Source organism: Halichoeres trimaculatus, unplaced genomic scaffold (assembly GCF_033239565.1).
Source record: "Halichoeres trimaculatus isolate MK-OKI-2021-1 unplaced genomic scaffold, fHalTri1.1 fHalTri1_scaffold_4, whole genome shotgun sequence".
Classification (NCBI taxonomy): Eukaryota; Metazoa; Chordata; class Actinopteri; order Labriformes; family Labridae; genus Halichoeres; species Halichoeres trimaculatus.
Window position 1 is genome coordinate 31,423,179 of NW_027437182.1, and position 12,309 is coordinate 31,435,487.

Here is a 12,309-nt window from a genome sequence, read left to right on the forward strand (position 1 = left end):
AACTAAATAACATAGAATACATTTCAAAAAATGACATAGAAGCTTTTTTCCCACGATTGTCAACGGATGTTCACATACATTTTTTGCGCTTGATTTCAGTGACATATTTGACTAGAATCTTTCCTGGGATAAAGACACAGTTTCCTATGAGCACCATCACCCACTGTTGTAAGAAGTGACTCTTGCCAAGGCATGCATATTTTTTTGGGGAGCAGATCTCCTTATCAACTCTACTTTTCTTTTTTCAAGACAACTTTTCCCAAAATGCAAGCAACAAGTTAATGTATTTGTAGTTACATAGAATTATTCTTTAAAAATCAAACTTCATAAACTCAGTTTGTAGTTTAGTGTCCAGAAGGTGAGCAGACCATCTATTTAGAGTTACTCACAGCCCGGTGCTCTGGGACGTGTCTGTAACATGTAACGTTAGTGAATCCTGATTATGTCCAACCAGAGCTCATCTACCAGCTCCAACCTCACCAAGCAGAGCCAACGTAACCTCACTCGTCATTTTATTGATAGACTCTCAAGTTTGAACAGACCACTGCAGAATGACTGCTGACTGTGGGTTGGAATAAACATTAACACAAACAGAATAACCCGCGTTTTAACCATAGACTATATAAAACATGGACATCATCTTCCCAACGTCACCCGTCTGTTTATGAAACGGAAAATGACACACTTCGGCTATAGCTGCCATATCGGTAGTGGCAAGGGCTTTGTGTCCAGCTTTAGGGCGCCTGTCAGTCACATGACCCGAAATGTGCCTCTGATCGGGCGAGCTCACGATCTTGAAATCCTCTGAACCGTGGAGTTGGAAAACAATTCACCCCCATACCGTACAGTGTGTGCCGATAGCAAAATTAGCGACTCAGACAGGAGATATTTTTTGAACCAGGCTGTAAATATGTTAATCCTGATCTGAAACCAGCTTTTTTTTGGCTTGGTGTGTATGTGACTTCCTGTTCTTCCAGAGCCAGCCTCAAGAGGACACTTGAGAAACAGCATAGTTTAGCACTTCAGCATTGTCTCATATTCTTAGACGGGAGGTTGTGGCTTGGTTTTAGCCCATGCCTTGTCACTCTCCTGTTTAGTTTCTTCTGCTCTGACCTCCTTTTTCTTTTGAACAGTCCAGCTCCAGAGTCCAACATTACTACAAAATATATCCAAGGGCTAAACTTTGCCAAATGGCATAGTGTCATCAAAGGGACTCTCGGTCTATGTGTTAAAAATGAACTCAGATTCTGAGGAAAATCTGACCTGACCACCGATACTGAGAATTAGCATTCAGAAATGACCATTTAGACAATGATAACCTTGTTTAACTCAAGGATTATTAACAGAAAAATATACAAAAGTTTCAAGATCACATGAAATAGAAGTCTTAAATTTTCTTTACGTACAGGAGCTGAAAAGCTAAAGCGCGTTTTGTATGAAATGATTAAATTAGAAAATCTTACAGCATACTTTGAGTCTGGTTTCTTATCAGATTCATTTTAGCATCACTGTTTGAAAGCTAAACCTCAGCTTCTCCTATGTTAAGTGCTGTATGTGCATTCTTAAGATACTGTATGACCTATATTCAGTTTTATGGTAACGTGTTGTGTACCGCAGGGAGGACAGAGCTTATCTGGGCATGGATAAGAGCCGTTTGGGCGTAAAGCCAGGTGCTGTCTCTCCCCATCTCCTTACTGCGGCTCAAAAGTGTAAAGAATCCACAGAGAGCAACTTGATAAACAGCAGCTCCTGCCCCCCCAGGACGTATCCAGAGAGGAGGGTTGGAGAGAGGAGGATGAGGAGCAGAATGAGGAGGAGTGTTGTGTTCAAAGGCCACACAAGATGGTTCTTTCTCATAAACTCTAATGTGAGAAAAAACAAGCCAGTGCTGATCTGGCCAATTATACTTTATTTTATCTGATTTTTCAGGGGGTGTTGGAGGAGACGGGCTGAGAATATGAGGGCAGCAGTGTTGCATTATATGGATGAGAGACGGGGACCTGGAGTCCCAGCGGAGCCAGCCTTTCACTGCTGCAAGGGAGAAAATAAACACTCCCCCACTGGCTTATTTACACAAGGGGTTAACTCAAACTTTGATTTCATATTATGGTACCAGGGACCGTATCCCCCTCCCTCCCTCTTCTTGCTCTTCCACCCCCCTGCTTTGCTTTCGTCCTTTTTAATGCGCTCTCACTCTCTGTCACACACTCTCACTCCTCCTTTGTCACAGGCTGACATGAGAATCCTGGGATGGGATAAGTAAAAAAATAATCAAACAGGGAAACGAGCAGGGGTAGCGGCCAAATATGACAGCGTCGCTGAAGCTTGACTTGATATATGATAGGGAGGGCTCTCCAAACCTCAAAAGTCTTCTGCTCTGGCTCCACACAACCTCATTCACTATACTCTGACAAGACTAAGGAGACAGAGGGAGACAGGATGATCCTCATTTCTACTTTTTTATGGAAACCAATAAGTCCCACACAGATAAACAATCCCCCTTTCCAGGGAAACCAAGCTTTTAAATCAAGGCATGGTGAGGCCCGTACTACTCTGCAGTTACATCTTAATGAGGTGACTGTGAGCTTGTTGTTTCGCTAAAACGCCCAGCGACCCTGTGCCTGGAATTCTGACCTCAAGCAACCCCAAGAGATGAGATTTACGGCTCTCGTTTGGCTCGGGGAGGTTTGTCACTGGCCAGAAATTATAGTCTCTAATTGTGCTTTTATGTTTATATTAAGGTCAGTGGAACTAAATTTTCCTCCGGTGAACTTGACAGGGTAAAGACACAGAGAGCCAGTGCAGAGCATGAATCTTCAGAGTGGACATCAGCTCTGCTTGTAGGATTTGGCTCAGCACACCTGATGGCACACTGATGCTAGTTAAGCTCCGTGGCTTCCGCCAATGTCAACAGCAGCCAATGGTAAATGGCTCTCCCTCACACTGGTACTAATTGGTGCTAACCCTCCCCTGCTCTCCGGTCATATCCCTGCTCTCCCAGGCAATGCCAATCCAAACAAGCCCGTGATTTCACATCCATTTCTGAGGTCCTGCTGCGTAAACTACCTCTGGTGACATACATCATAAGTTCAGCATGTCATAATCTGTTTTTATATGCAAATTAAACCAACTGAAGATTGACATTAGCCTCTCGGTTTGAATTATTGATGCTCCAAAAGTAGTATTTTTCTGATCAGAGTGGTTTAAAAAATGCCCCAAAAAGGACACCAGTGCTGGATCTGGTATATGTGAGTATCCCAGTTTATGCACAGACCTGAAGAGCTTCTATACTCAGAGGAGATAAATTCATCTATTTCAACCCAGCTTAAGAGTTCCACATTTTTTGGTAGGGCTGAAACAATATGCTATTCTCACGGTTCAATTCCATTACAATTTTAAATTGGGATTCTTCGATATTAACTTTTCTTGCTATTTTTTGGTCTTTTCTGGAGAAAAGTAGTAACTTTTTCCCAATGCAGTTTATAAACAAAAATTGAAATGAAGAATTTGAATTTGAAAAAAAAACCCTGATTTTTTAAAAAAGAATCCCGATTTTCATATTGTCAAACAAAAATCCATTTCCATTTTCAATTTTTTTCTCCCACCCCTATTTTTTAAGCATGGTATTCAAACGTATACAAAAATCACCTTTAACTTGTCGGGTAAATGATGCCAAATTTGTTTGTAGTGTGTGGCTAATGTTAATAAAAGCTAGCACCACCAGCCTCCAGTCCTCCTTGTGATTTAACATCAACATGCCCCCAGCATGTTAACATTAAACACTGCTCTGGCTGAGTGCTTATAAAACAGTCCAACCAGACATAGAATACACAAAATTTTATCTTCTAGATTAAAACACAAACCAAATGGCCAGCAACAGAAAAGTCATTTTTCATCTGTGCTTGTTTCCATCCAGGTAGTAGAGCATTACATCATTTTGGAAGTAGCTGTTAACTGGGGCTAAAGCACAAGCTAAGGATTGGTGGCTGCACAACAGCAATGACACAACATATAATCAGCAATACGAGCTTACAGTCATAGAGATATTGATATTTTTTAATAAGCAGGAATTCAGTCAGGGACAAGTCGGCTGAATTCACACATGTCAAGGAAAAGGGTTGTTTTAGTCTTGGTATGAAAGAAATTGTTATCCTGGTTTTAACATGAGACAGATTTGGGATTGTTGTGTATGGAGTGATTTCTTAGCTCATATTACTTTCAGTTCAAAATGTCAAACTTTATAGGAAAGAAAGTATAATTATTTATTTATTCTTTGAATGACTGATATTTGAAATTTAGGTTTGACCACGTGGCAATGATAGTACGGTAGTTATAACACAGTCATAAGACCACTTTTTGTTTTTGTTATATTACCTCAGCTAAATAAAAATTCTACTTAAAACTTGCCATTCAAGAATTCAGGTGTTGAACTCTATAGCTGATGAAAAAAAGTATTGAGATAATGTTTATGGAGAGTATAAAAATAGGTGAGATTTGTCAGTTCTCTCACCTCTTGTTGTGTGTCTTTTCTCTGTTGATTTAACTCTCTGACCTGCTCAGTCAGACTCTTTTTGGTGCTCTCGTGGGAGTTTAGAGACTCCTCAAACTGAGTCCGCAGGCCCTGCAGCTCAGACTGAAGAGCAGCCATCGTGTCCTGTAGCACAGAGGTTTACAAAAGTTGATCTGAGTGATACACAAGGATTAAGAACAGTCACCAAAGCCTCTGTGGCCTCGTCATTTTTTACCTTATCTTGCTCCTGTTTGCTAACTGCCTCCCTCTGCATCCGCTCATGCTCCATGCTGGCCGTGGCCAAGTCTTGCTTCAGAGCTGCTAGCTTCTCTGTGAGGATGGCCTTCTCTGCCTCCTTCTTGGATAAAGCCTGGCCACAACAGACAGTATCTCAGAGCCCACAAAAACTTTAGGTTGAGAAAAATTCATGTGCTATAGTAAAATTCCCTCAGGTACAAGCGATAAAACAAGCATTTTGCACGAAGATACAGACTAAGTTTAAAGGACGTACACTGGAAACTTCAGATCATGTGACATTGAAAAAAACCTTCTGGAATCCTTAAAATTTCCCACTGCAGAATGAGAAATTACCCTAAACAGAACGTTAAAGAGCACCAAACACACCTGCTGCTTTTCACTCTCAGCCTGCAGGAGGCTCTGGTTGAAGTCCTGCTGCAGCCTGGCCTGCTCCTCCTGCACCTGCTGCAGCTCCTTTTGGCTGCGCACACGCAGCTCCTCACATTGTCTTCGCAGCTGCTTCTCCGCCTGCTCTCGCTGAAGTGTCAGCTCAGCACGCTGCTGTTCCTGTTAACCACCACAACAGCAATTTTCTCATCCAGTTAAGGAGCCAGATCAAAATGTAGTGAATCCCATTACTATGAAAGTTACTGTTTTCCGCTGCTCTGCGTCAAGCTGCTCTCTGTGAATTTGCTCTCTGCTGCTCAGGGTCAGCAGGGCAGTCCTCTCCACCTGGGCCAGTTTCTCCTCCAGCTTCCTCTGCTCTTGTGCTGCTTGTGCCACCTGACGTTCAGCATCCACACGTGCACGAGCACCTTCACCTGCACAGATTTACCATAAATCCATCACACTATCACACAGAATCGCTCAGGGATCTATTTTGAGTTTCATTTAAAGGGGGTAGTCAACCATGTTTCTTAGTGGACAAGCTGGCTTAACACCACTTATCCGATCCATGTGTGTTTGTACAGAGTGTAGGGACCCTGGTCAGCTGAAAAAGCAGCTCCAGTGATCCTGCAGCCCAGCTGTTGCAGAGCTCACAGCTGAAATATGGATCTCTGGTGGGCTGTTGGAAAGACTTCATGGTTAGGGGGCTTGGCACGGAGGACAGTGGGGTCTCTGAGGGAGGGGGCTACTCACGCGTCAAGGCCTCGTTAGCCAGGAGTAAGCTGCGCCTCTCCCCCTCCATCCTGCTGTGTTGGGCCTCCAGAGACGAGGCCAGCTCCTGGCTCTCAAACAGCGCTGTCTCCAGGGACTCCTTCTCTGCTCTGGAACACAGTGGTAAGTGGTTTAGCTCTGAAAATAGGACCTTTGAACTGCTAGGTGTAGAAGATCATAAAATCCAATGATCCATCATGAGTATTTTCCAAATAAAACCATGTTACTAAAAGACTCCTGTTACATGTGACTGGCTGTGCTGTAGAAAGTAAAACTTGCTTAGAAAGTCAAAACGGCCTCAAACACACACTGGCAGAAGGTCTGACTCTAAAAAAACACACATCAGCATGCTCACTGGGTCTTTATGGTGTTTTTAGAGAGACTGTTGACTAAGATGGATATTTAACACTCTTAACAAAACCATGACCATGACAGATGCACACCAAGCCCCAACCTTGACCTTTAACCAGCAAATACAGATACAATTTACGGCAAGTCATGAAGAAAACAAACTGTGAGGACTGGCTTTAAATCTTTAAGTGGTCCAAAATATTTTGAAAGGTCAGACCCCAAAAACACATTACAGAAACAAATACACAAACACACTCAGACCTAAGTGCAAGCAGCTCTTGCGTGAGTCCACAGGCCTGTCGGTCAGAAGAGTTTAGCTTGACATCCAGAGCAGCCTTGTCCTTGGCCAGCTCCTCCCTGTCATGGGTAGCTCTCTTTAGGGCTGTGGTCTGTGTCTCCAGCTCCTTCCTGCACGCACACAGCTCCTCCGACACACTCTGCATCTGCTCGTTGACCTGAAGACGGACGCACACACAAACGGAAGAGGCACAGAGACGCTGATGTGTACCATTCGCTCATGAAGACACAATACAGACAACGTTGAGAAGTTGCTGATAATATCTGACTGATGTGTTGATATTGGTCCACACGGCATTTTCCTTCTGTAACATTTACTGCCTTGATACTGAATTCTGCAAAAGCTGCTCATTGCTGAACAAAGCCAAATACAGGGCCATTTAAAACACAATCTGGATCAAAACAAGAGTTATTGGTAGAGTTTTTGAGTTACCTCAATCATTCTGAAACAACAAAAGGCACTTAGGTCGTATATTTAGAAAAACAATGTTCTGAAAAATGTGAAGTCAAAGCATCACTTGGTGAAATTCATTTACCACTGAAACCTGAAAATACATTATTTCTGTTTTAACTCTGTAATTTGAGCTGGTGACACACAAAACTGACAAAAAAGTTAAGAGGTATAACTTGAGGCACTGAAAGCAACAGGTGTCAGTGTCACAAATATATAATGTCTATGTAGCAGGACCAGGAAAAAATGCTCCATGTTTTTATCTTCAGTAGGCTTCATTACTGCAATAGCGTCTTTACAGGTCTCCCTAAAAAACGCAGAATGCTGCTGATCGAGTCCTCACTAAGACCAAGGTAGTGGATCACATCAGTCGTGTTCTGAGGTCTTTCGATGGCTTCCTGTTTGTCGGGGGATACTTTAAAATACTCCTGTTGCTTTACAAAGCCCTGAATGGATTAGGGCCATATACATATCAATGATATTTTAATCCCAAATGAACCATCAAGACCACTCAGGTCATCCAGATCAGGTCTTCTTTCAGTCGCCAGAGTCAGAACCAAACATGAAGAGGCAGCATTCAGCTTCTATGCTCCAAATATCTGGAACAAACTGCCTGAAAATATCATGTCTGCTGAAACGCTCTGCTCCATTAAATCCAGGTTGAAGACTCACATTTTTACAGCTGCCTGTTATTAGAAAATTTTAACAAATCATTTTAATATATTTTTTAATCGCACAACTCTGCAACCCTGCACCGCGACTTTTATGCCTATATCTTAAAATCTGTTTAAACCTTTTTTAATTTTTTTTTTTAAGTTGTATCTTATCTTGTATGTTGTTATTTTTTATCTTCCTTTGATCAAATTTTAATTGTTTTTTATGTCATATGTTTTCTCTGTAAAGCACTTTGAATTGCCTTGCTGAAATGTGCTGTATAAATAAACTTGCCTTGCCTAAAAGGATCTGATGATGCTGTCTGACCTTAGCATGCCTTTTAAACATAGCCCATTTGTTCTTTTTTGCTTTGCTTTGTAACTTTGTGTCTCTCCCTGATATGTTTCTAATAAATCCTGTGGACTTATGTCCCCTCTCTCAAATTGTACTAAGCTCTTGTCCTCAAAAAACTTGGGCTGTAGAGGAAATGAACCTAGAATTGAAAATGTATATATTTTCTTTAACAATAGCCCTCTGTAAAATGAGCTGCTTTCCATTTACAGAGAGAATACAGAAGGTTGTTGGTCAGTGTGATCAGTATTTAAAAAAGGCAAATAAAATAAAAAGATATGATACTTAGCTGAAACCTTAAAATGTGAGTAGCTGTTTATGAGTATTATGCTACATACTTGCATACTAAATACACTTTCTCAGTGTTAGTCCAGCCATAAGATCAGTAGTTTGGTTAAGAAAAAAAAAACAATGAACATGAAAAAAATTAACAATTTAAATTCTAAATAACTTTGGATGAAGACAGGCTGACAGAGTCTTCTGTACTTGTTTGATGAGAACTTTAACATATAACTCTGTTTTCCTATAGGTTGGGCACTGAGGTGTTTATTACCGTGTGTATTTAGTAATGGCTTTACTTTGACTTCTTTGCAAAAAGCGACCAACGCAAACTGCAATGTGGGCTCTACTCATGAAGCAAAACCACTCATAAGACTCTCGAAAGCTCATAACTTAACACTTTATACCTTGTGTGTTTGAACCATACAAAAACTGAGGTGTTTGAAAAACATGTTGTGGTTTTACAAGGGTTTTTGGCCGGGGCCAGAAACATCCTGAAGTCTCCTCTCCTTGCCTGGCAACCTCCCTGTGACAACACAACTCCTCTGGTCTGGGCAATAAACCCCCTCTGGAAACCAAAACCTGTCATGTTTACATTTCTACTTATGTTGGGATGAAATAAACAGGGGAGGAAGTGTTAATTAATGAGTTTTCAAACTGCTGGTAGTCAAATTTCAGGCCAGCAGTTTCCTCATTATTCAAGTTTCCTCAGTATTCAAGTTTCCTCATTATTCAAGTCTTACAGGCAAAGAGACAAGAATGAGGTATTACTGTCCTCATCTAACTCTGAGAAATATGGCTGCATGAAAATACTTAGCTTATTCTCCAAAATACTAAACAGTTTCTTGAAAGGTGATACTGCTGACTAAAATCAAAGAATAGGAAGGCTCTGTTCTTCATCAGAGAATAGAAAACCTTCAGTTTTCCCTGCTTTACTTTGCCTTTCAATACAGTTAATAACAAACCAGGACACTGTGATTAAAACAGGCCTCTGCAACAGCTAATATTTCATTACAACACATTGTTTGAAAGTAACTATCACTGTAATTTGATTTTGAACCACAGTAAAATGAGCTCACACATATGAAACATTAGCACATGATGCCTGCTGGCTTCGCCTCAGGTAAATATTACATGGTGACCAATAAGATGGTTAAACCATGAAGCGTGGTGCCATGGATGGTCTGCTCAGGTCATACTATAAGTCATTTATTTTTACAGATAAGCTATCTCAAAATGTTTGGATGGAATTTGTCAGATTGTTTAGGTTTGTTTTATTTTAGCTGAGATCAACATGGATATCCCAGTTTCACATCCAGAGCAGATAACAAAACAGAAGAGGATTCTTTTCATTCTTTGGGGAAGCAGGGATCTGCTGAGGGATGAGTGGGAATACTTTAGGTGTTAATTTATTGGTTCTCTGCTAACCCCCGCTGGATATTATGTGTCTATCTATTTATCTTCTCCAGTTCACAATTTTTCATGAGGATCCCTTGTTTGTTATCTCCCAAGTTACTCATAAAACACAGAGCAGGGCTCAAACTGACACTGTATCCCCCGTTAGAGAGAAGGAACCATGGCAGATGTGTCCAAGGCCTCCGATACATTTTAATGCGACAACGAGCTCCGTGAACCTGCTGAAAGCTATTAATAACATCAACATGATTCTCACCACTAGAGAGATATGGGAAGATGGAGGCTAAAGTGTGTAAACGGCCCTAGGGCCCCTGACCTGGGAGTGCTGCTCCAGGGTCTGAGCATTCTCCCTCTGCAGCAGACTCAGCTCTGATTCCAGCTTCTGGCAGAGATCCTGCATATGGCCGTGGGAGCTCTCCAAAGCTTGTTTCTCTGCAAGTAGATTCATCATCTCCTGCTGGAGCCGCGCTGTCTCCTCCCTGGCTGCTGACCGCTCCACCTCAGCTTCCCGTCTGCGTTCACCGAGCTCTGCCTTCTCACCTTCACTCTGCAGGGGAAGCACAACTAAACTCCTGTGCAGTTCAACTTTTATAATGTCACAGGGAATCTGAATGACTACTAACCTTCAGCAGAATACGGTTCAGCTCCACCTTGTCTTTGGCTAAGCCTTCGCTCAGGGCAGCCATTTTGGCCAGAGAGTCCTTTAGAGCGGCCTCCTGATTCTGCAGTTTGGTGAGGGATAGCTCACGTGCAGCGCTCTGGGACTCCATCTGTTGAGAGCATCACAAAAATCAGAAGGGTTTAAACCTGAGAGTAAGAATCAGTAAAAGAAAAACCTAATGAAACATTTTGTACGGGGTGTTGGGATCATTATGCAATCACTTTACTAAAAAGAATCGTTCGTACAATTTAACAGTTGTCAAATTTAAAGCAACTACAGAGAAGATGAATGAAAAAATAGAAATGTTGGTGCAGGATGTGAGTTGGTTCTCACCATTTTCTGTGCCTGTCTAACATCAGATTACTCATAAGTCATCTGGAGGAGTGCTAGAATTTTAACCCCATTATCCTCATGGAATGGTGCACGGAAGTTTACACTAGCTGGACAATCTGTGACCTCAATGACATGGTAACATTCCCATATCAAGCCACTGTGCCACGTGAATTCACTGAATACTTTGGGCTTGATCTACTAAAGGTTTGCATGCATAAAAAACATGTGCAAAATTGATCGCATGTGCAAAGCTGATGTACTTTATAACACCAGTTGCACCAAGGATTGCATCTGTCAAATGAGCAAAATAGCACACGCAATCCATTCAGTACGTTTGCCTTCATGAATATGCAGAACATATGCAGAACGCACAAAATACTGGGAGGAGGAGGAGATGCAATTGATGGAGTGCTACCGCAGGTCATTCCTCCCAACTGCAATAAGACTTTATAACACATCATAACACACCTGAACTCCCACCATATGCCATGCAGCATCCAAAAATGCAGGCCTATTTACATCATCCTAATAGTCACTGTAAAAGTTCAATGTCAAGAACCAATCTTTGTGCATATCTTGCTCCTATGTAAATAGTAATATTTTTTTAAGGTATTTCTATTTTTCTACTTTTATATATTTCTTCAAATTTCATATTCTTATTATCATTATTCTTTTTTATATTATTATTGCATTGTTTCTCTTTTTTTGTGAGCTGCTGTGGCAAAAAAAAATCCGCCAAAGGCATACATGCCAACCCCCCCAGTTTTCCCGGGAGACTCCCGAATTTCAGTGCTCCTCCCGACAATCTCCCGGGTCCACAATTCTCACGAATTTCTCCCGATTTCCACCCGGACAACAATATTGCTACACCATCCTTCTCATTAATAATGGTTACACCTCGGCACGAAGTCAAGCGCAGCAAACAGAACAGAAGAAGAAGAAGCAGAAGAAGAAATGAGTAAGAAGAGAAAGTACTCGTGTTAATTCCAGAATGAGTGGAAAAGAGAATTCCGGGACAGCGCAAAGTGGACAGGATATGCTACGTGCACATTTTGTAGATTTGACTGTTCAATCAAACACTGTGACCGAACAGATATCACAACACATCGATGTGACACCCCCCAGGAGGAGGAGGCAGAGGTGCGATGACGGGGCAAAGAGAGTCTCTTGTGCTTGTGTCAACACATTTGGACTGTCAGAAATAATATCTGATTACAAACTATCTTCTTTTGATTCATCGACAGATCTTCTTGTTTTACTCACAGCATTCACCTCCCACAAAGGAGTCCCACAAAGGGACTCCTAAACCATGTTTCTTCTGCTGGAGTTCAGCGGTGTAATTATTTGCCTCCTCCACCAAGACCTTCCACTTCATGTTTTCAAACTTCATTTTTCAATTACAGCCACTCTGTTATCCCAAACTCTCCATGGTTACAGCCAGTAGCATGCACAAAATCCTTATTTTAAAAAGGCACGCAATCATAGTAGATCACCTGCAACATGTCCACAAATGGCACATGAAATTTTTGAGTTTGCACATGTAATTTAGTGCTCGTTATTCAGGATCTTAGTAGGTCAGTAGTAGTTGCCTAGCTTTGAGATTTCAGAGTT

The 12,309-nt window shown here is 41.6% G+C and overlaps 1 protein-coding gene across 1 annotated transcript in view; it reads right to left on the minus strand.

Moving 5' to 3' along the window:
- Window positions 1-12,309, minus strand: part of crocc2 (ciliary rootlet coiled-coil, rootletin family member 2) — a 49,776-nt gene that overhangs the window by 10,398 nt on the left and 27,069 nt on the right. The window contains exons 16-23 of the mRNA XM_074668359.1: window positions 10,328-10,474; window positions 10,021-10,251; window positions 6,518-6,711; window positions 5,888-6,015; window positions 5,399-5,568; window positions 5,135-5,314; window positions 4,746-4,880; window positions 4,511-4,654 (exon numbers count right to left, since the gene is read on the minus strand). Of these exons, the coding sequence (XP_074524460.1) occupies window positions 4,511-4,654; window positions 4,746-4,880; window positions 5,135-5,314; window positions 5,399-5,568; window positions 5,888-6,015; window positions 6,518-6,711; window positions 10,021-10,251; window positions 10,328-10,474 (1,329 nt within the window). The remainder of the gene's footprint in view (window positions 1-4,510; window positions 4,655-4,745; window positions 4,881-5,134; window positions 5,315-5,398; window positions 5,569-5,887; window positions 6,016-6,517; window positions 6,712-10,020; window positions 10,252-10,327; window positions 10,475-12,309) is intronic.